The sequence below is a fragment of the Amblyomma americanum genome, chromosome 3 (genome assembly GCF_052857255.1).
Source record: "Amblyomma americanum isolate KBUSLIRL-KWMA chromosome 3, ASM5285725v1, whole genome shotgun sequence".
NCBI lineage: Eukaryota > Metazoa > Arthropoda > Arachnida > Ixodida > Ixodidae > Amblyomma > Amblyomma americanum.
The window spans coordinates 171,109,253-171,133,072 of NC_135499.1; the positions used below are offsets into that span (position 1 = coordinate 171,109,253).

At 48.2% G+C, this 23,820-nt stretch overlaps 1 protein-coding gene across 1 annotated transcript; it reads right to left on the bottom strand.

Moving 5' to 3' along the window:
* Positions 1-365: 365 nt before the first annotated feature.
* On the bottom strand, positions 366-23,611 carry LOC144125414 (uncharacterized). Its single transcript, XM_077658782.1, has 10 exons — positions 23,545-23,611; positions 22,459-22,608; positions 17,734-17,880; positions 12,334-12,402; positions 7,309-8,960; positions 5,097-6,689; positions 4,094-4,194; positions 3,533-3,596; positions 2,324-2,494; positions 366-1,282 (listed from the first exon to the last, which is right to left on the bottom strand). The coding sequence occupies exons 2-10, from the start codon at positions 22,532-22,534 to the stop codon at positions 611-613; spliced, it is 4,545 nt and encodes a 1,514-aa protein (XP_077514908.1). The 5' UTR covers positions 22,535-22,608; positions 23,545-23,611; the 3' UTR covers positions 366-610.
* Between the last annotated feature and the right edge of the window lie 209 nt (positions 23,612-23,820).

Below are 23,820 nucleotides of genomic sequence, written 5' to 3' on the forward strand. Positions count from 1 at the left end.
CTCCTGCTTGTGGGGTGTATACATAACCGGACTTCATGCTTTTTGTAACGTATTATAACGTTCGTTACTGACATCACGTTTTATGCCGTGCGGCACATTTAGCGTCAAAAATAAACAAATAAATAAGATTATTGCTTACACGACTCTCGGAATCCCTTCTCCAATGAAGACAAGGAAAAAATCGATATGAAGCTAAACACGGAGTATCGGGAATGTTACAATGGCTGCCCTCAAACTTAATAAACACGTTACGTATGTATCCAAGGCGAAAGTGCACAAAACGTGCGGAGTTTATTTCTGACACAAGCAGGAGCACATTTTTGTTATTTCTAGTAAATTAATGTTTGATATGTAAGTGCAGTAATTTTCGTATAACTTGCCCCCAAGTCGGCCTCAGAAAACCGAGGGAAAATCTTCTGTAGATATTATACAGAATATGAACGCGGCGAAGTTTCACGGTGACAATTGCCTGGACCTAAACTATTATTATTACTTCCTAGCTTTTGTAACTTTTGCTAAACACAAGCTGCGAACGAGAAAACTGCATACTACACTACTAACTCTGATCGACACATTCTTAAGCGATCCTTAAGGACATGGAATCCGCTAACTAGATTGCAGGCCCTGGAAAGCAAAGCACTTGTTCTGTCACGTGAACGACAGGCTCTGCAAAGTCTAGATAGTAGCTAGTACCTGGCTCGTCCACTTCTAAATCCGCGTGGTAGCCAACGTCATTTACTCCGCCATCGACATCACTGTAAACATCTGCGGCTTGGGCGACAGCTGGCAGCGCATCCACCGCGACTTCAGGACCTGTAATTACATGGACATGTTCGTGTACGGTCTGAACTGCGGGATGGACGACTTCGACCTCGTGGGTCTCGATCACAGGATTGACGCCGCCGCCGCCGCCGCCATTGACGACCGTTTCGGAAACGGTTTCCGAAGCCGTTCCGACGACAGGCGAGGCGACAGTTTCCACCCTGGTTCGGACGACATGCTCGATGGGCTCCGTGACGAACATGACAGGCTCGAGGAAGTTGGTGTGCGTCTCGGTGTAGTCGACGGGCACCTCGGGGTAAAGGGTCAGCGGCTCCGTGAACACCTTGAGCGTGAACTCCTCGGCCGAGTCCGACGCGATGGGCAGCACGGGTGTGACCGCCTCCGTGCTCGCATCGGGGACCCGCACGGCCACAGGTGCGGTCCTCACGGGAACTGTGGGGAAGCCCCAATACAGGCTGCCAGGCTTGGTTTTGACGTACGTCTCCAACGTCCCGCAAATCTGCACAGCGCAGGAAATACATCACAGGTTCCTTTACACGCGTGCACTTTCCGCGAGCTCTGTCTAGTCACACTTTTCCCCAGAAAAAAAGTCTGAACACCGGTGTTTCGTTGGTATCATTGTATACTTCTACTACCTTTGGTTCTTTTGAAATGATGGTTGTTGTGCATAAAGCAGCAAGCTGAACTCTAGGTATGCGGAACTTGAATCATCATGTGGCTTTCTTTATTTGTTTTTGCATGTGGTGACTCCACGATTGTGACCCCACCCGGTGAATGAACGCGTCTTCTGTGGTAAGTAGTGTGCTATTGGTAAAGTCATAATTGTGAAGTCATGATGACGGCAGCGATACACTGCGCGCTCAGAAGAAAAAAAAGGAAACTCCTAGAACACCTAGGGAATCACCTACACTGCGATAACATAAATTTGTGATTTCTTTTCAGTAAATGCTCAGAATAATATCTGTGATCAATATATGTTTACTACATGAGCGGGCGCCCCCATACAGTTATCACTTTTCACATGCATACTTGCGTCAAATATGCTCCTCTCACAATGCTACACACTGCTAGTATTAAATACAAGAAACTAAGCGTAACTGTAATTTGACTCGCATTTCGCTGCCATTTTTTTTTCGCCTTAGGTTATTCCGCGAAATAAGCTTCCCCGGCAATCAGTTCTGGGACGAACTTTTGTTTCTATCTTATTTTTCTGCATGCCCTGCCTGATACGTGCCACTAAGTCTGTATCATTCCTTTCCTCACTAATTGCTCGTACTTGAATTTTGTACCACGCATATCTCGTAACTCACAGGCACAGCTGATTACCATCAAGGCTCATAAAATGCGTTACCTAACGTTGTATAACTGGGAGCCTAAAAACTTCTGCCCTTGCTATTCTGCTGCGTTTCTTGTTCTTCTTTGCGTTGTTATACGTCTTACCACCCCCTCTATAATCCCATTTGACATTGAGTGTGCTAATAAGTGAAAGGAAATAAAATGTTCCGAAAGGCTGCCCTCGGGCAGTGAGTTGTAGACTTACCTGCCCCAAGCGTTGCATGCCGAGTGCCCCATTTCTCACACCCGTGCCTGTGAACAGCAGACCCAGAGTTGGCGCGTCTAGATGGCAAAGACTGAGAGCTCTACGATGGAACGGCACTCCCACAAGTATGAGCCGCCCTGTGTGGGGCAGCAGCTCAAACGTGTAGCCTCCCTGCAGATAAGAAGCAGTTATCGGCATCTGGAGTTGATTGTCAGCCGTCCTTTTGGGGTTTTCTACTTGTGTGCAATTCATTGAGAAGGGTCACTTAACAAAACTCGATGCGTATACTTTAGCGAATAATCTGCCAGTTCTTTATTGTTCTCTTCTACGCATTTCTTTTCGGGTATAAAATTTCTTATTCACTCATTTTTGCCCCTTTATTTTTGTTTTTTTTTGGGGGGGGGGAGAAGGGGGAGGCAGCTGCCACCTGTGACGTCACTGATGATAGCCCACAAGGAATGTCTTTCGCCTTGTGGGTGGCTTAGTATTGGCTGAAGAGAAAATAGAACGTATGAGGCGAATCATGACAGGATACGGCGTCCGCAGGAGCTTGTCGCAGGAAAGTATTTGCGCACAAAACTGATGCTTGCAAAATAAAAACAAGCGGCTCGCATGCCGATGCATCGGTAACTAGGTTGCCACCTGGCCGCTCACCCTTCAGCTCGCCATGCATGTAACATGCAGTCAGTAATACGGCCTTCTCTACATAAACGTATGCTGTTTGTCATTTTGGAGATAAATGAAAAAATTATTGTGTAGCGACAGTTCCAAGAACGAATTCGGGCCGCCATAAGGAGGAAGAACTTCTGCAAACGAAAAGGAGCGTGGAATTACGCTATTCCTACATTACACTATTCCTCGCCTTATTGCGCCCAAGTTGCAGCCGTCTATCCGCAAGACAAGCCCGCTACACTGCGCAACGGAAGAGACCTTATTACCGACTTTACATTTCCTTAGATAAATAAACTAATTAGGCTAGAGTGAGGATGTTGCGGCGTGCCTTGCTCTCATCCAGCGTGAGCATTTCGCGAGGCGCACCTGCAGTGCGTAGCAGCTGCTACTCAACAAAATTTGTAGCCTTGCAAAGTTCTGATTTAGAAAAAAATCTTTGCCGCCACCCATAAAGACTTTCAAACGTGATGCACCGAAACTATAGCATGCAAGTGACGCTAAGAAAGAAAGGGCATTCAGTAGCAAAGTGAACCTTACTGGATTAACAAAGCCGAACCTGTGGAGTGAAAGGCCTGATACGATGCTGCCATCATACGCCAAGCTGCAAATGACAAGAATAAAGACGTCATACAAAGGAAAAGGCTGTAGAGGTGATTAAGGAAACAAGGCAATTGTCCACATGCGTTGAAATTAACAGGATGCTTTGTACGAAATAGGCACCGTTACACTTCCACCATAACAATTATTCCCATACGCTGTAAAGACGTCGAAGTCTAACCAACGCTATCTGGTGCTTCGTTGTCGGTCGCGGAATTCGTAGGAAGATACTCCTCTGGCTTTTCCTTCATCACGGCTGTACCACAGCAGCTGATTAAAAGCTAAATATGCCGAGGAGCTGGTTTATTGCCCTTCTAGATTTTCTATGTACATAGATACGCTTAAGTGATTAGGGCACATTAAATCATCAAATCATTAAATCATCACTGAACAGAACTTGAGTACTCTTTATCGATCACTAGCAAAAATCACTGCCTCCGTTCTCGGGGCATTAACAGCGTCATCACTGCATTAACAAAGCATGTTCTAGCGATGCCTTACTCCGTTACGTGGTGAGGTGCGATGTGATTCCATGGAACGTACGATCCACAAAAGCCAGGCGAGTATTCCTCGCTCGCTGGATGAAGTGCTGGCGTCAGTACCTGGAAGAAATCTGCCACAGCTGAGTCCTGTCGAGCGTTTGAAATTTCCATTTGTGCAAAGGGGATATATGATCGTACACTTTAGACCAAATTTATGTTTTTGGCTTAGACGGACGTTTAGCGGTTACCTCGAACGCGCATGGACACTAAGCACAGAGCAATTTAATGGTCACTACAGCATCCATTTCAATTTACACACTTTTTATTTATTTATTTTAGATTTGTTATCTTGAGAGTGGGCGTACAAATATTTAGCTTAAAGTAAAACTTCTATTTTATAAACTTCGTCAATGCATTTGTTTATCATGAAATGCTTGCGTGCTAAAAGGAATACCTATTAATCTTGTCTTTCTTTTCTGAAGGATTTGGTGACATTCGATAGCTCTGGATTGTAGCCGGTGTTCTGTGTAATTTTGCTGCTATACTTCTCGGCACGTTATTTCCGCATGCATTTGCGGAAGACCTCATTTTTCCTTATGCCGATACTTAAAACATTTTTGCAGGAAGTCCCCCAGACTCTCCTCTTTCCCTCTGAATATTCTTAAATAAAAAGTTTTCAATGAACTAAAACGGAGGCCAACATGAAGACGCAAATATAATTCGATCCAAAGTCTACAGTGTACCTTGGTTGGTTGAAAAAAGCAAAGAGTCTAACGACAAACATGAAGCGGGCAAAGATAGATTCGCCAAATTTTGTAGAGCTCTTCAGAAAACAAAAACAATGGAAAAACTGCGAGAACAATCGGTCTGCAAGATGGTGCTCGTGAGAACAGCATGAATAAGCTTTTTAATTGAACTAAAGTCGACAAGAAAAGCTGCAATGTTGATACTCTTGTCTCGATCGACACGGCACCTCTGGTCTACCGCACGTCCACGAACCAGTTAAGCTGGAAGGCCCTCACCTTGTACCGGTGCACGAAGGCGATTTGCTGATGGAGGCACGCGGTGCTGTGGACGGAGTTCCAGTCCAGGTCAGCGGCAGCACATGAGGCCGCAGGGAACCACATAAGCCCTCCGCCCACAATCTTGCCGGCTTTGCCTTTCCGCAGTGATGACCCGCCTTGGCATTGCTGCCTGTGGTGCCCATGGTGTCTATTCGAAGGTCGCTGTGGTACCAGGGGCTCTTGAATATCGGGCGCTTTCTGTGCTCCACGCGAGGGTCGCCGTATAGCGGGGGCATTACTCTCGGGAAGAGCAGAGGTGGGAAACTTTCTACGGTGTGAGGTGGTTGAATTAATACCGGGCGCTTTGTTAATGTGTGTCATCTTGCGGTTCCTTAAAGCGAGCGGCGCTTTCAGGGGAAGACGCTGTTTTCGAGTCAGCCCCAACCGTGGAGTGACTGGCATACTCCGCAGCGCGCTTAGAACAGGTAGATTCTGCATTGGCATGGCATGCGGCTGGCGAGCGGCTGCCTTAGTCCGAGGCGAGTTTAGAAAAGGTAGCTCCTGCTCTGGTACGACGCCTTTCCTTGGAGCCGTTGCGTGGGTGCGAGTAGTGTTTAGAACCGGTAGATTCCGCTCCGGTACGGCATCCGGCCGTAGAGCAACTCCCTGGGTCCGAGGCGTGTTTAGGGAATGTAGATTCTGCTCCGGTACGGCATCCGGCCGTAGAGCAACTCCCTTGGTCCGAGGCGGGTTTAGGGAAGGTAGGCTCTGCTTCGCTACGGCACCCGGCCGTAGAGCGACTCCCTTGGTCCGAGGCATGTTTAGGGAAGGTAGATTCTGCTGCGGTACCGCACCCAGCCGTAGAGAAACTCCCTTGGTCCGAGGCTGGTTTAGGGAAGGTAGATTCTCCTCCGGTCCGGCACCCGGCCGTAGAGCAACTCCCTTGGTCCGAGGCGCGTTTAGGGAAGGTGGATTCTGCTTCGATATGGCATCCGGCCGTAGAGCAACTCCCTTTGTCCGAGGCGGGTTTAGGGAAGGTAGATTCTGCTCCGGTCTGGCACCCGGCCGTAGAGCAACTCCCTTGGTCCGAGGCGGGTTTAGGGAAGGTAGATTCTGCTCCGGTCCGGCAGCCGGCCGTAGAGCAACTACCTTGGTCCGAGGCGGGATTAGGGAAGGTAGATTCTGCTCCGGTACGACATTCGACCTAAGAGCGGCCATCTGGGTCTGACGCAGGCTTTGGACAGGTAGATTCTGCTTATGTACTGCTTTCGGCCATGGGGCGACTTCCTTGGTCCGAAGCCGGCTTATGGGAGGTAGACTTTGCTCTGGTACGATATCCGGCTGTGTGGCGACTGACTTAGTACCAAGCGGGCTCGGGATAGGCAGATTCTGTTCTGGTATGGCATCCCGCTGCGCAGCGACTACCTTGGGCCGAGGCGTGCTAAGAACTGGCAGGTTCAGCCCTGGTTCGGCAGGTTCCTTAGTTTCTGATGCTTTTTTTGCCCGATTCATTGGAGTAGCTGATGTATTTGCCCTTAGGCTTTCATTTCCCACACCAGCGTTGCTAGGTGCAAAATCTATTTCACCAATTGGATTAGCCTGTAAAGAACGCTGGAATGGAAGAAACGCGCACTACAGCCACGGCTCAAACAAAATACGAAGAAGCTTATGCCGATGCTTATCAGTGACCATATTATTGGTCACTTGCTCCTTTCATAATCTTTGGGAGTGGTTTGAAACAGAAGAGGTGTAGAAATAGGCTGCCACTGCTAACTAACGGATCAGGAGTCCAGCAGATTTACTGCTTGATCAAGGTACTTGTACAGTAAAAGGAGTTGGCTGCAAGTGCAGCAGTTAGTGAGTCGCTTTAAAGTCGACGGTCTGTACAAACTGCGAGCTTGTAGCGGACCGTGGTAACGATCCTGGCTGTACACAGTGCACAAATCAACGATTCTACAGAATCGCGGAGGACTTGACAGTGGCCCCGTCAAGTAAAAGACATTCTGACACAAAAACAAGAAAACAAGCCGAGGCAGTGCTCGAGCTTCCCTTTGTTCTGTGTGTGCGTTTTTAATTCCACCGTCGGCTAACATCATTTCGCAGTACAAACTTCGTGAAGCTTTAACACTACTCCTGCTAAGCGACGTTCAGAAAAAAAAAGAGATTACAGCAATAATAAGTCTTTTTTCTCAATATTCCGGATTTGTCGTAAGCAACACTAAACACTTACCAATCCGCTATGCACTTTCTCCCTTGGTTTGCTTCGAACATTCCAGCCAGCTGTTTGTCGCCTTGGCACTTGACCACTGCCCGGTGTAGGCTGACCACCGCTCTGATGAAGTTCAAAACTGCCCTGTCCAGGTCGACCGATGGCCTGTTCAGGTCGAATGCTGCCGCGTTGAAGTTGACCAGTGCCTTGTTCAAGTCGACCACTGCTCAGATCATGTCGACCGTTGTTCTGATCAAGTCGACCGCTGTCCAGTTCGAATGGACCACTGCCATGTTCATGTAGACTACTGCCCCTTTCATGCTGACCATCGCCCTGTGTAGGTCGACCGCCGTCCTGTTCAAGTCGACCACTGTCATGTTCACGTTGACTGCTGCCCTTTTCAAATCGACCGCCACCCTGCTCAAGTCGGTTGCTAGGTTGCTCAAGTAGACCACCGCCTGCATCGGGTTTACTGGTTCCATTTCTAAATCGGCCATCATTCGGTTCCAATTGACTGCTGTTGTTTTCAAGACCACTTAGCTGAATAACAGGTTTCTTGCTCCGGTGCTTCCGCCTCCTGTGTCGAATTCTAAGCACTTGTATGATTCGTCCTTTTTTTCTGCGACTTCTGGTGCCAATGAGGAAACCGTTACCGTAAAATCTTGACCGTTTCTCACCGTGCGCTGCACCTAGACCGGACCACGAAGTTCTCTCGTGGGCCAAACTGCTTTGGCCTGCCCGTAAATGTTGACTTCCCGACTTCAACGCTTTCGAACCAAATCCAGCTTGCTTGAAGCCTGCGTGACTAACGACTGCTCCAGACGTTTTGTCTTTCTTGGAACCTTTGAAGAGATTAGCCTTGCCAAAGCGATTTCGTCCCTTAGAAGAGAACCTGGACGAGCTTGGGGAGCGCTGTGCCGTTGCTTTTGTCTGCATCTTGTTGAACCCGAATTTCTTTTTCACTGCAGGCCAAGTTACTCCGATTTTCTGTTTGACAAAACCCCTCAGTCGTCCCTTGTTGGAGTTCTTAGCGTTGAAGTTTGAGAAGAATGGAAGCTTCTTCGAGGACAATTTCGCTTTCATGGCGTTCCGATTCTTCTTTACGGTGACTCGTTTCGTCTTCGAGTTGGCCTCTCCATTACCACGTTTTTTTCCTTTAGGCACGGTGTTGATGCTTGGCTTCGCACTAAAGGCCCCCTTTCTTCTTCCCGCGGAGGTTTTCGGATTCCAGCCTTTTTTTGCACCGACAAACGCACCCTTTTTCACTGCCTTTCCTTGTTTACCCCCTTTTCTTTTCGATATGGCGACTTTGGTCTCTTTTGATCCTTTTGATGGGCTCCATTTGTATGGTAGGGCTTTACTTCCTCTTAAGGTACCGGCACCAGCAGATGCACCAGATGACCAAATTTTTGGATTTTTTTTAACTATCATTGTTAGCCCGCCAGAGTTTTTCGTACTGACGCCAACCATCTTTCCTTTCGCGCCCTTCTTTGGCGATTTACGTTTCTTGGAGCCTGGAGCCTGTTTCCTTGCAAACTGCGAAGCTTTGTTCACACGTTTAGTCTTCTTTCGGGCTGACTGCTGGTTAAGTGCTGCAGCTTTTCTTCTTTTTCCTTTGACTGAGTAAGTCATGGCTCTGTGCTTTGAAGATGCCTTTAGATTTTTCGCTGCGCCTGTTGAAAACCAAGCAACAAATACGTGCATTAAGGAACATCTTTACTATAGTGTCACTTTGGTTGTCTGAGATAAGTGCTGGAAGAATCCGCATTAGTAAAATGATCAGGATAACGCTTTTTAAGAGCGTTAGCTCTTACTCATCACGTTTCGAGATTTCGTGGTGTCTGCTACCATCCTTGATCACAGCGCCATCTCTGGCAGCAACTACTCATCACGTTTCGAGATTTCGTGAGGTCTCCTGCCACCCTGAGATCAAAGCGCCCACAGTGGCTGCAACAAGAAAACAGCGCATCTCGCATTGAGACTTGTAGCGCCATCTACAATAGCATTGTAGAAACAATCACCTGCCGCGTGCCAATGATGACGTCACGGTCCAATATGGTAGATAGAGGTGTAACTACGTGAGTATGACGTCAGGAGATGAAATGACGCCATAGTTTCGGTTTCTCAATTCCAAGATGGCGGCCGATTAAAATGGTTGTGCCCCATCATCCCTTTCCCTCCTCAACAAAAGATATCCTAAAACGGGTATAATAAAACCCTATGGGTTGTGTTGTAGAAATAAAACCGTAATTCAATACTAGGTAAAAATTGTATACATGCAATTACTATTTCAAGCGCTACCATATCGCACCGCAAGCCGAATTCTAGGCCCACATTGACCCACCAAACGAAGCAAATTTCGTTTGGGGCGTATCTTTAGAGAGAGTAACTCGACAACGGAAAGACGTGCATCGTAATTTCTCTGATAAATGTCGCTAGGTGGCGATCGCTCCGCTAGGCGGCGTGTGTGCACGCGTAGCCGAAGTGAAGGAAAAGTAGATTTTAAGCGGGTAGACATAACCAAGCGAAGGTTCTCTGATTGGTGGCTAAAATCAAGACACGAGTAAAATTTCATAGGTCATGGCTAGGTTGTTTAAGCCACCGCCCGATTTAAAGGGTTCAGCCTTATCATCCATCCATCCATCCATCCATCCATCCATCCATCCATCCATCCATACATACATACATACATACATACATACATACATACATACATACATACATACATACATACATACATACATACATACATACATACATACATACATACATACATACATACATACATACATACATACATACATACATACAGCCGCCACGGTGGCTGAGTGGTTATGGCGCTCGGCTGCCGGCCCGAAAGACGCTGGTTCGATCCCGGCCGCGGTGGTCGAATTTTGATGGAGGCGAAATTCTAGAGGCCCGTGTGCTGTGCGATGTCAGTGCACGTAAGAGAACTCCAGGTGGTCGAAATTTCCGGAGCCCTTCACTACGGCGTCCCTCATAGCCTGAGTCGCTTTGGGACGTTAAACCCCCATAAACCATACATACATACATACATACATACATACATACATACAGCCGCCACGGTGGCTGAGTGGTTATGGCGCTCGGCTGCCGGCCCGAAAGACGCGGGTTCGATCCCGGCCGCGGTGGTTGAATTTCGATGGAGGCGAAATTCTAGAGGCCCGTGTGCTGTGCGATGTCAGTGCACGTAAGAGAACTCCAGGTGGTCGAAATTTCCGGAGCCCTTCACTACGGCGTCCCTCATAGCCTGAGTCGCTTTGGGACGTTAAACCCCCATAAACCAAACATACATACATACATTCGAGCATGGTGGCAATGCACCCAGTTTCATTGTTTCACTTCAACGTCTTCCAGACGTTGGCGGCCTTTCTTGTTTATTTTGTAATTACTGCGGCTCGTATCCTGCGATCTACAAGCAGCCTTTCTTTATTTTACTAAGGTCAAAGTTAGTGAGGAAAATGCTTTTTCATTCAGAGCATTATCACGGATTATAGAATTTTGAAGGAACCATTTCAGTCATGGCCTGTCGCTCTGCCTGTGCCAGCGCTTGATAAATCAAAATGTTTTTACAAGCCCAAAAACACATGAGGTTTCAATGTGTGTTATTCTTATAGATCGATTAGAGGATAGTTGAGTTTGAAGGACAAACGTTTTGAAGTTAGCTTCAAACGAAATGTAAGAAAGTACGTTCCACAAGCTATAAATAATTGGCATAGCACGTGATTTCGACAGATTAAAAGAACTTCAATATTCTTTGTCGTAACGGTTGCGGGCAATGCTAGTATGGGGACATTTATGTTTTTTGCACTAACAGCATTCGTTTTCGTCCTGACTGATATCATTGACAAAGGTGTTCAAAAAACTTGGCGGATACTTAAGCTCCGCCTTTAAGGGTATGACGCTACAGCGATAATGAGTCCCGCTCTTGTTGGCTACGTAGGCATGGACACTGTTTCGTCTACGACAACCATTATGTGACCGACTACACAATATGCATATAAAGCCCCACATTAACCAAGCCGTGAGAACGTTCTGTGTCTTTTACCTTTTCTATTGTGTAGACTATTATAATTAAACGTTTTCTATTTGGAAAAAAGTTGCTTCGTGCTCTAAGGGTAGCGTGTCTGACTCGTAACACGAGATTCAGAGGTTCGATTCCCGACTAATTATCCTAATTTTCTTTTCAGTGCAATTCATTTCAATCATATATTTACATGTCCTAATGACGCCTGTGTTATGTTGCGACCTTCTGATCAACAGTTTTCTGATGTTTAAATCCCTTTTCATCTTCGCCACTCCAAGTGTGACGTATCCCCCTCTTTGGCCAATCCGAAGTTTCTCGACACAAAGCCGATGGACTACACCGGGTATTTTGGTGAGCAAGACTATTAACACTTTCGCATTAAAAACACACGTACCGCTCTTAGCGAAACCAAGCCGAGTTCATCGGCCATTGTACGCAGCCTTACTTTCAGCATTGACAAGCGTATAAACGCAAGGATGCTTATGCGGTTAGCACCGTTTCCAGCAGTGTTTATAATTTCGTTTATGGGTGTTAAACTTTCCTAAGCAGCTGAGGTTATGAGGGACGCCGTAGTGGAGGGCTTCGGAAATTTCGACCACCGGGGATTTTTTAACGTGCACTGAAATCGCACAGTGCATGGGCCTCTAGCATTTCGCCTCTATAGAAATGGGACGGCCGCAGCCGGTATCGAACCCGCATCTTTCGGGTCAGCAGCCGAGTATCATAACCACTAAGCCACCATAGCGGCTAGCTGCGTTTATAAACATGACAAGAAAGAAGACATTGTTGTTGGGTCGTTTTCATTTAAAGTTGTCAAGTTGCTGCATATGGGGCTTTATTTGGCATCGCTTGTTGCCCAACGACACTCTAGTTCTTTCTATACCGCATTCGTCAGAACATGTTGAGCACGATTCTAGTTTAACTGTGTCGAAATTTCCTAATATTTCTATTACTCGCAACAAAAAAATCAGATTGTTCTATGAGCACAGTGAGCTTACCTGCAACCTGAGAAGCCCTCCGAACACCTGACTTTTTCGAGCCCGCCCAGGCAGCGCCGCCATAAGCACCTGATAGAGGTTAAGAAGAAGTTAAATTAATTCCCTGAACGTAAGAGCGGAAATACCTTTGATATTTCTGTTCCTACACAGACAACGGGCTTTTGTAAAAGTACGAGTGCCATATTTAGACGACACACTGTCCCGGATTCTTCGTTAGGAATTGCCTTGAAAACTCTTGAAGTGTGCGAAGGAATGCACGTTTGACGTGTCCAAGAATTTACCATTCGTTTCAAGGGTTCCCAGGATGCCTAGTCGGCTAAGTAACAGCTGTCCTCTAGCACTCATGGGCTAAAGGAACCTCGAAAGAGCTAGAAGGAACATTATATTCCCTGTCAAATGATTCGAATAGCTGGGGATACTACCAACTGCACTGTGAGACACAGAAATATACCCGGGTGTGGGAATCTTAGAAATGGATGATACATCTTTGTGTGCCGTTTATGCCAGAAACGCATCACACTGTCAATCGCATCGTCCGTCATCTTGTTTACAAAGGGCATAAGTTAAGGCCTCATCAGTCCAGGCCAGCTAACTCTCTGAAGTGCCGCATAATTTTTGGTGAAGCAATATAGAGAGGAAGCGGGTCTTAGACAAGCAATGAGCCTGAGCATCACATGACTATAACCACTAAAAATGTGATGCTAAGAAGGCATCACATTTTTATATAGTGAGGCAGCAGAAGCTACGAGAAATGGAGAGCGGTCGACGCATCGTTCTCGAGACGGCGATGAGATATTCGTGTAGGGCATCAGTTCCTTAGTATGACGTCAATATTAACGAAATTACTTCAAGTTTCTCCGAGCGGGGAGCTGGAAGGAGCTGCATGATTAGTTTCACAACAGTTTGTGAAGCCTGCTAACGTGCGGCACTCGTTCGGAGTGCACTTAGCTCTTCTGGCAGAGTATTTATTTTATTTATTTTGTAACGGGGGGTTTGTTACGAGGTACTGGGGCGACGGGAACGGCAACGGCAGCAGTCTGGGATCAGATCGGCAAAAGACACACAAGCGTAGCGCTGGCAAAAACTCTCGAGAGCACTGTCACCTCGTCTTCGTCTTTTCAAATCATCAGACGCATCTTCTTCTTTAGCCTTACAATCACCCCGGGGACAAGAGGAGCCATCCTGGCGACTTAGGATGATGGCAAGACGGCGGGGTCGTAGTAGGGCTTGAGGCGCTGGACATGAACGGTCTCCCGTCCTCGGCGGCGGAGATCAGGAGACGGCGTGACGGGTTCCACGATATAATTAACCGGAGAGGTGCGCTCCAGCACACGGTAGGGACCATGGTACTTCGCAAGAAATTTTGAGGAGAGACCGGGAGTTCCTGAAGGGATCCAGAGCCACACAAGTGCACCAGAAGTGTAGTTCGGTGGGGTTTGGTCTTGGTCGAGGCGGGAGCGCTGGCGATGCTGGGTGTCAGTGGTGAGTGACCGGGCAATTTGGCGGCAGGCTTCGGCGTGTTGCGCGGCGTCGGAAACAGGCCGATATTCGGATTCATCGGGGCGGTAAGGGAGGATAGTGTCGATAGTAGCAGAGGGTTGGCGGCCGTAAAGTAGGAAGAAAGGAGAGAATCCGGTGGTAGACTGCGTAGCGGTATTGTACGCATAAGTAACGTACGGAAGGACGAGATCCCAATTCGTGTGGTCAGAAGCGACGTACTTGGAGAGCATGTCTCCGAGTGTGCGGTTAAATCGCTCAGTGAGGCCATTGGTCTGCGGATGATAGGCGGTGGTAGTTCGGTGAATCGTGTTGCACTCTTTGAGAAGCGCCTTCACCACCTCAGATAAGAACACGCGGCCTCGGTCACTGAGCAGTTCACGAGGTGCACCGTGGCGAAGGATGAATCGGTGCAAAATGAAGGAGGCGACGTCCGTCGCTGTGGCAGCCGGAAGGGCAGCAGTTTCGGCATATCGTGTAAGGTGATCCACCGCTACTATAGCCCAACGGTTGCCGTCTGCAGTGTATGGAAGCGGACCGTATAAATCAATGCCAACGCGGTCGAACGGGCGTGGAGGGCATGGTAACGGCTGCAGCTCAGCAGCAGAACGATGGGGAGGTGTCTTGCGACGTTGGCAGGGAATGCATGCGCGCACGTACTTCATGATAAAGGTGTACATTCCGCGCCAGTAGTAGCGCAGCCGTATGCGGGTGTAGGTCTTGAAAACGCCCGCGTGACCGCTGTGGGGGGCAGCATGGAAGTATGCGCATATCTCCGAGCGTAAGTGACGTGGAATAACGAGCAGCCACTTGCGACCTTCGGAGTTGTAGTTACGGCGATAAAGTAGGGTGTCACGGATCGCAAAATGGGCAGCTTGGCGGCGGAGCGCACGTGACGGTGAAGCAGCCGTCGGGTTGGCGAGAAAGTCGAGAAGGGAAGCGATCCAGGGATCCATGCGTTGCGCTGAAGACATGTCGCTGAGGCGAAGCAAGGGCAGAGAAGCGTCGGAGGTGGAAAGGCTGGCGATCTCGGCTGGAAGGGGGCAGCGTGACAGTGCATCGGCGTCTTGATGCTTGCGGCCGGTGCGATACACGACGCGGATATCATATTCTTGCAAGCGAAGGGCCCACCTAGCGAGGCGGCCGGAGGGGTCTTTCAGGTTGCAAAGCCAACAGAGCGCATGGTGGTCGGTCACAACGTCAAAAGGGCGCCCATAAATGTACGGTCGAAACTTCGCGAGGGCCCATACAATCGCCAAACACTCTTTTTCAGTTACGGAGTAGTTGCGTTCTGCTGGTGTGAGTGTGCGGCTAGCATAAGCAACGACGTATTCGTCAAAGCCAGGTTTTCGTTGGGCGAGGACAGCGCCGAGGCCAACACCGCTGGCGTCCGTGTGAACTTCGGTAGGAGCGGCCGAGTCGAAATGGCGCAGAATGGGCGGCGCCGTGAGGAGACGGCGCAAGGGGGTGTATGCGTCGTCGCACGCTGGAGACCACAGTGATAAATCCGCACTTCCAGACAGCAGTTGAGTCAAAGGCGCAGCAATGGACGCAAAGTTGCGAATAAACCGGCGGAAATATGAGCACAAACCCAGGAAGCTGCGCAGGTCTTTGATGGAGGTAGGTTTGGGAAAGTCAACCACAGCACGAAGTTTCGCTGGGTCGGGACTGACGCCCTGCTTAGAGACAACATGACCTAAGATGGTTAATTGACGAGCGGCAAAACGGCATTTTTTTAAGTTCAGCTGCAGGCCGGCGTCAGAGAGGCAGGTCAAGACGTGCTTCAAACGGGAGAGGTGGGTGTCAAAGTCCGGGGAAAAGACCACAATGTCGTCGAGGTAGCAAAGGCATGTCTTCCACTTAAGTCCGCGCAAAATGGTGTCCATCATCCTCTCAAAAGTCGCGGGGGCGTTACAAAGCCCGAAGGGCATCACCGTAAATTCATACAAGCCATCCGGTGTCACAAAGGCGGTTTTGGGGCGATCGGCTTCTTTCATAGGAACTTGCCAGTACCCGGAACGCAAATCAAGAGATGAAAAGAGTTCGGCCCCTTGCAAAGAGTCCACAGCGTCGTCTATGCGCGGGAGGGGATAGACATCTTTGCGCGTAATCTTATTAAGGCGGCGGTAATCTACACAGAAGCGTATGGAGCCGTCCTTCTTTTTGACGAGCACCACAGGCGACGCCCATGGGCTGCTTGAGGGCTGAATGACGCCGCTCTGGAGCATCTTGTCGACTTGGTCTTCAATAACTTGGCGCTCGGCGACAGACACACGATAGGGACGTTGTTGCAGCGGTGCGTGGTCACCTGTGTCGATGGCATGGGTGACAGTGGAAGTTTGGCCCAAGGAACTTTGATGTGAGTCAAATGATGAGCGAAACTGATTAAGTAAAGTGAGAAGCTGTGCCCTTTGCGGCGCTGGAAGGTTGTCGTCGATGGAGCGAAGGAATGCTTCGGTTGAGGAGGGATCGGGCGCAGCAGTAGGTGGGCTGAGTGCGGCTATGGAGAGGTGCGGCGCGTCGGGAGAGCACGACTACGGAGCTCCAGGGCCGATGTTTTTACCCGGCACCTCCACCAAATGTAACGGGGGGTTTGTTACGAGGTACTGGGGCGACGGGAACGGCAACGGCAGCAGTCTGGGATCAGATCGGCAAAAGACACACAAGCGTAGCGCCGGCAAAAACTCTCGAGAGCACTGTCACCTCGTCTTCGTCTTTTCAAATCATCAGGCGCATCTTCTTCTTTAGCCTTACAATTTATTATTTGTTTGTTGGTTTATTAATTTATTTGCCCATACGTTACAGGGCTAAAAGAGGCATTGTGTAAGGGGGGTCAAATACAGCACTTTGGGCAAAATAGGTCAGAAATCAATGGCATAGTAAAGGTGCAGCAAAACAGTAACAACAAACTGAGTTCAGATAAGACGATAACGCAATTCACAAAAAGTCATAAAGGTAGAAGAACTGGTTGTTTTTACGTTACTGTTAATTACACCTTCCTTTTTGGTGGAGCCAACAACGTTTGTTATATAGAGGAGATGGAAGTGGTCTCTCGTGCGCAGAGACAGGTTTATTTACAAAGACAGGCGAATAGGTCGGCGTCAGCCGTACTGTTCTGGTCTGCTATTCGTAGAATGGAGAGAGGGAAGAGAGAGGGCTAAGGTGGGGTCACCGCGGAAAGAAGAGAGCTAGGGGTGAAAAACACACGACCTATGGGTCTGAACGTAGCATCTAGCAGAGGTGTAACCTTCATAAAAAACGAAACAACACCAAGACTGCTTGTAAAGCTTTCCAAACCCCTGGCCAAGTGCCCAGTATGAAGCCCTGAACAATAGCCTGCTGTCAAAACAAGACAAACAACTTATCAATAGCAGTCTTTCGAGGATATATATGGCGTCCTGTACGGATACGTGCTGTATGGCGTGCTGTACGGTGGACAGACGTGCTGTACGGATGCCTTCCCTTTGTAATCCCTTTTGTCCCCTTGGACACGTCCTTTTGCCCAAAGCGGTTTTCTGCAATTCGTGAGCGAAAACCAAGATTTCCTCGTCTAGGGAGTAGGGTTGTATTTTATTTCTCTAAATATGGTCTGCAACTAGTATCCAGGGCGGCGGCTTTTCTCTTCCGGTTGCTACTGCTGCGCATAGCCTACGTCATCTTCGTGTTTGAGATCGTAGTCACCCTTCTACCGCGCTCTCCTTCCCCAAATCGTTGCCCTTCCCCATTCATGAACGCAAATTTCGGCCATTAGACCCCTCATCTCTAACTTTCAACAAAAACACGGTCTGTTTTCGCATTAACTCAGTATTTGTTGAACCAGGACTGACCTGTCTCGAAGTCACGTAAGGAAGAAGAATGGCACTTAGAACAAAAGCTTAGTTGAACTATCTCCCAGCAACTTACCTGCAGAGCCCCCGCTTTGGAAGTGGTAACCAGCTTTTTCAAGCCCTTGCTCTCTGCTCTCTTCGTCCTCATTAAGCTCCGTGTAGGTGTACTCGTCGTGGTGCTCTTCCCAGTCGTCATCCTCGCTTTCCGACCTGTTGTCGGCGCCTTTGATTTTTAAGAAAGAAAGAGAAAGACGAGATCTATCGGAAATTTCACTTCACAGAAAGTAGCCTCATCTTATTTCGCTAAGATAACCTGCAGAGACGCGACGGCTTTAAATTCTGATTGGTGTCAGATGCGCTATCAATGCATTCGAAGGACTCTTAAATTACTTCAGTGCTTTGTTAAGCCCTGAAAATTGTGTGAGCGCACTTCAGCCGTAAGAATCTGTCCGCGTTTTTCTGGACCCCTCAAATTGTTACAAAAAAACAAAGCGATCAATAAGTGTGCATTTCCGCGTGGCAAAATCTATAAGCTAGTTCAGCTATCTTTGAACTAAATAATTAAGGCAGTGTAAGGCTCTTTCAGAATCCTTAATTTAATATGAAGTTCATTAGCCGTACCAATCTCAGGCATTTCTTCCCTTCCCCATGCGTTCTGAGTGCAAAGTAGCTGCATTTATTGAGGTGTTTCTGTTGTTTATAGTTGTTACTAAAGGTTTAATGAGTGTCCATTTAGTTCTAATTAGAGCACTAAAATTAAATAATTAGTTATTCGTTCAGCGACCGCGCTAAACAAGTGGCACTCATTGTACCCGCTGCTGTACGGGGACAATGGCTCAACAAAGCACCGATTTTTGCACCGTCAGATAGCATAGAACGCGCAATTAAATCACGTAGCCTGTTTCTGTGTTCTGTTTCTGTTTTGAACTTGATTGCAGTCGTCTAAACTTTATCGAGCGAAACAGTAACAGGCATGCCTTTCCTCATTCCAGGCCGCATACAGTCGATCTCTACGGTACTTTATGATGACTGTAGGGTTCTTGATCCTGTGGTTTTTGTAAAAAAAGTAATAAATGAGCGCTTGTTCACAACGCAGCTACCAATAAAAAGGCGCATTGCGTGGAATTCAGATGTCGTGCGCTCTGCAACTAATTCCGCATGTCAGGTTCATGCCACTCTTTACACCAGCAAGCTGAACGAAATGTGTGAATTATTTCGATAATAACACGCCGCGGTGACTCAGCGGTTAGGCATTCGGCTACTGAGCCGGAGTTCCCGGGTTCAAAGCTGGCCGGGGCAGCCGCGTTTTGATGTCAGTGCACGTTAAAGATCCCGAGTCTAAATTATTCCGGAGCCGTCCAACATGGCACCTTTTTCTACCTTTCTTCTCTCACTCCCACCTTCCTCCCTTCATTTACGGCACGGTTCAGATGTCCGCCGAGATGTGAGACAATTTATGCGTCATTTCCTTTTCTGAAAAAAACAATTTTCAATATCGGGTAATAGCTTGGATGGATCTTTTATCAATTATATGGGGCGGGAAGGGTTGGTGTCCTCTCAACTAGAGTCACTCAATAGGTCTTCCAGTTACTCTATTTTAATCTGTTGAACAGGTCACAAACAATGGTACAAAAAGGTTAATGATCAAGAGAGAGTGGCAGGCACAATTTCATAGATGCAGCCGCCATTCTGGCCGACGCATATCGGCCTTTAAAGGTCATTTATCTCGCTCATACACGCCGCCGATGCACCGAGGGAACGGGCTCTCTCAGTAATAGTTTTGAAAAAAAAATAAAAAAAAGAAGAAGGCAAAGGTTACGGCCTAACGCTGCTGAAGAACTAAGTAGCGGCCACTGCGGCCACTTTCCATTCTACGCAGTTCTTTGGGCGACTTTACGTGAGCCGACTTGTTTGGAGCGAGGATGACTCGAGCTATGAGCTCGCGTATGATGGATCGACGGAAAACTTTATTATCAAGCGAGTTTGGACCTTTTAAGGTCTCAGGGCCATCGCACAGCCCTCACATTCTCGCATATGACTGTAGCAGCTACTATCACTGATATCAAAGGCAGTGATGAAAAATTCTAGTCTTGTTTAGCTGAGGTATTATATACTTTTACAAGCAATGAAGAATTTAAAATGCGGGTAAAAAATCAACCTTGGAGTGGATCAGGGATCCTATGTCCCCAAGTTGTGCGCGGTTATATCTCTTTCTCAAATATTGTCATAAAACCATGATGCTGTTACCTAAACGCCTTTAAGAGCAGTCCAGTGCAAACACAAAGTAGCATGCTATATTGGTGCGTTACATCAGCCGAATTTTTTTTTGTATTCTCACCCAGTGGTTACAAGCGATCGCAGCGCACGCACGTTGCTGTTTTAGCACCGAACAATCTACAATACAACTTAGTGCTGGTAAGCCTGACTAGAGCCTTAGTTGTGCGCTCAAGCGAGTTTAACCAACAATGGGTTGCAGCCGGGGTTGCTGCCGTACGATGAGGACTGGCGCCCACCAAAATGTCTCCGTCATACGCATTCCGGTTATGCAGCACCATCAAGCTAGTTGTAGCGTTAATACTCTGGAGCTAATGGCATCCGTACAGATACTACCTGGAACTAATGACATACGGCAGGCTACTTCCTTTCTCAATCAAATCATATGAACGCAGAAAGAAACGAACACAAATTCGTGACCCTCGTAAAGGCCCTTTTGTCTGCGCTCATGAAAGCGCACCTAAGAGAACAAACTCGTGTCAGTTTTCGCATATTAACTTATGGAGGGGACGCACGGCAAGGCGAGAGCCTCCAAGATGCATCCTCCGGGGAGGAGGTATAAATAGGTCAGCCTTCTTTGGCAGACATGACACGAGCACAGCTTGCCGCATCCGCTCGGGTTCAAACCCGGGCGCTCGGCTACTGATCCGGAGTGCCCGGGTACGAACCCAACCGCGGCGGCCGTGTTTCGATGGAGGCGAAATACTAAGGCGCCCGTGTGCTGTGCGATGTCAGTGCACCTCCAGGTGGTCGAAATTTTTCCGGAGCCCTCCACTACGGCACCCTTTTCTTCCTTTCTTCTTTCACTCCCTCCTTTATCCCTTCCCTTACGGCGCGGTTCCGGTGTCAGGTGAAACCTTACAACATCTCCCCCAAGTTATCCCAAGCAACAGTCGAAAGAAGATCACCGTCAAAACTCTCCCCCGATGTAGGAACCCTCACGCGCAACAAGGCCGAAGGGAAGCAATAGCGAAGAGCCTGCACAAGACCCTGAGCCGGCTGCCGGATGCCCTCTACGTCGACGCCGCAGAAGACGCGAAGAGCTATGGCAAGTACTGTCTATGCGGAGTAACACACCCCGGCTGTCGACCGGCAAGGCTGGCTATGGCGGAGACGGTTTCCACCTCTAGACCGCTAGTCGCAGAGGAGCGATGGGGGCCATCGCCTACAGACGCTACTACCATAGTAAGCGACTCGAAGTTGGTGATCAGCAACTTCGCAGAGGTAGGGTCTCCGCTCCCACCACGCAAATGCTCACAGAAATAAGAGACTCTCGTATGTTGAGTGATATGGAACTCTATGGACCCCAGCTCCCGCGGGGAATCTGGGAAATGAGACTGCCCACCAACACGCTCGAGAATTCGCCGGCCGAGCGGTGGCGCAAAGTCAAGAACCTTAACTTTTCGGTGAGCCATTCGTGTCATACTACGAACTCACTGCACTTTACGAAGCATTAAGAAGAACACTCCCAGCACCCCATAAAGCACTGACCAGACAACAACCAACAACAGGTCATCTGGAGACAACTACAGACGGGGACCCTCCCCAACCCAAACTACTTATCTAAATTCATAAATAAGGATATCAATCCCTCCTGCCGCTTTTGTGGGGAGAAAGATAACTTCGACCATATTATATGGGCGTGCCAAGTCCGTAAGCCTCCCCCAGAACTCTTGCCTGATCGCTCCAAAGAAGCATGGGATAAGCTAAGGTCTAGCGATGACCCCGATATTCAATCCAAGGCCGTCGAATGGGCCGGCGTCGCCAAAGGTCTCCACGGCCTGGGGCACGCTAGATAACTTGCCTTAATCCCCTACGCTTATGCGCGATAAAGTTTTGTCTGCCTCAGCCTCAACCGATATGTATGACAGATACTGTGCCATTTCGTTTCCCCAAAAACCAATTTTCATTTTTTTTTCATTTCAGAATGGATGAAATGAGCTTTCCCAATCACGCAGCTGCTGTGTCTATAAGCCTATAGAGTCTATAAGCCAGCTGCGTTATGACCAGCAGATTTTCCATCGGCAGCTGGCGGCCGAAGATCCGATACTACACAGGAGCTGCGTGATTTGGAAAGCTCATTTCATCCATTCTGAGCGGATGCGGCAAGCTCCGCTCGTGTCGTGTCTACCAAAGAAGGCTGACGTATTTATACCTCCTCCCCGGAGTATGCATCTTGGAAGTTCTCGCCTTGCCGTGCGTCCCTGAAACTACTGAATGAAACTGCTGAGTCTGCAGTTTCATGGCTGTGAATGTAAGTTGTGAATCTAACCATTAGTGCTTCCCTATAAAACATCAAACGCAGTAACAACCCTTGATGAGTGTGTGTCATGTGCGTCATAACATTGCTTTAATGTTTTCTTGAACAGATATTAGCCTAATAAAAGCAGTTAAGTTGGAAGAATTTTATTTGAGCGAGCGACAAAAACATACGCTAGCTTTGGGATGGACGAGGTAAACATGTTGCAGGAACAAGTAACGTTTAGTTTGTGCTGGAGAAACCCGTAGTAGATACTGTAATACTCACTTGTTGGCGAACACGTGCTGAAACAATGCACGACTGCTAGAAGAAGCAGCAGGAGGCGCGTGGCCAAACCATGCATTCCTGCCGCTGCTGCCCGTACGTGCAGCAAAGGCTGCTACTGCCAGGTTGGTCGCTTTGCGGGGCAGCCTTCCCCTGCATTCGATTGTGCACGCAGGTCTCTGTACTTCACGCCTCGCTGGCAAGTTTGCCACATCCACGCTTTAACGGCACCGATAACACCAGGCAAATTAGCACAGGCCTTTCAGCTAAACGGACCGCTTGTAGCCGCGAAGTATTCGCAAATGCGAACGATCAGGGGCTGAGGTTTTCGAAGATACTGTTGTAAAATGGGCTTTCCAAAAACGCCGTTTTGTTTCATCCATGCTCCAAAATGAGAGCAAAATCATCCGTTTTCTATGTTTCTCTCCTATTGAATCACACTGCTAGTCGTTGGTGCTAAATGACCAATTTTTTTTTTTCATGTAGGCAGCGGATCGCATCAGTTGTAGTGCTAGGTCACTCAATGACTTCATGGCAGAAGGTTTCACGGTGTTTCGGACAAATATTCGAGCTGCGCTCGAAAACAATCATGAAAACAGTCCAAGCAACTTCCTTGACACAGGAAGTTCATATACTCGTATACGTATACGAGTATACGAAGTGCATAGGGCCAACCGCGAGCATGCATATAAAAGTAAACGAGATGTTAGCGAAGTGAACACAACAGTTTTTCTGCAATTTTTTTGCAGTCCTCCTGTGGAATCCGCATGCCTTCGATCACAACACTCACTCACGAGCCACATGCAGTTCTACTTCGGCAGCGTTCACAGCAAACTCAATGAAATTGCGATAAAGTTCTCATGCATATTATTCAATTAGAGAGCGTGTAAAATAATCTAATCTAATTATTTTAAATAAACGGGCAACAGACGTCGCTTAGCCTCCAGATAACCAGATGCGTATAAAACTTTTAACAAATATACTTCGACCTCGAGACTCCGACGGCCGCCATAAAGTTAAGTGCAGGCCGTTAAGCTTCACTGTTACGTCTGAAAGTTGCGCGCGTGTAAATGATATCAGCCACCTTACCGCTGGGTCCTGCGGAACCGTTCTGGTGCATTGCAGAGAGAACACAAGAGAAACGTGACAGCCATTCACTACTCGCATGCATGGTTGCCTCAGACAGGTTGCTTTATTCCTGAGCCGACCTCGTGCGAAACCTGTCGCGCACATGGCCAGAAGTTGTAGGTGAGCCGCGTGCAAGCTTGTTTCTTTGCCAAGTGACGTTGCATGGCTGAATCTGCACAGCGACAGAATGTGAAACGGTGCCCCCGCCGAGTGAACCGTAGCAGCTCTGTGCAAGAA

Coding starts and splice junctions, on each gene's coding strand:
- LOC144125414 (XM_077658782.1), bottom strand. CDS start 22,534: ATGCATGGTTTGGCCACGCGCCTCCTGCTGCTTCTTCTAGCAGTCGTG. Junction 12,403..17,733: donor CCAAAGCGGGGGCTCTGCAG/GTAAGTTGCTGG, acceptor AACCTCTATCAG/GTGCTTATGGCGGCGCTGCC. Junction 6,690..7,308: donor AGAAAGTGCATAGCGGATTG/GTAAGTGTTTAG, acceptor CTTCCATTCCAG/CGTTCTTTACAGGCTAATCC.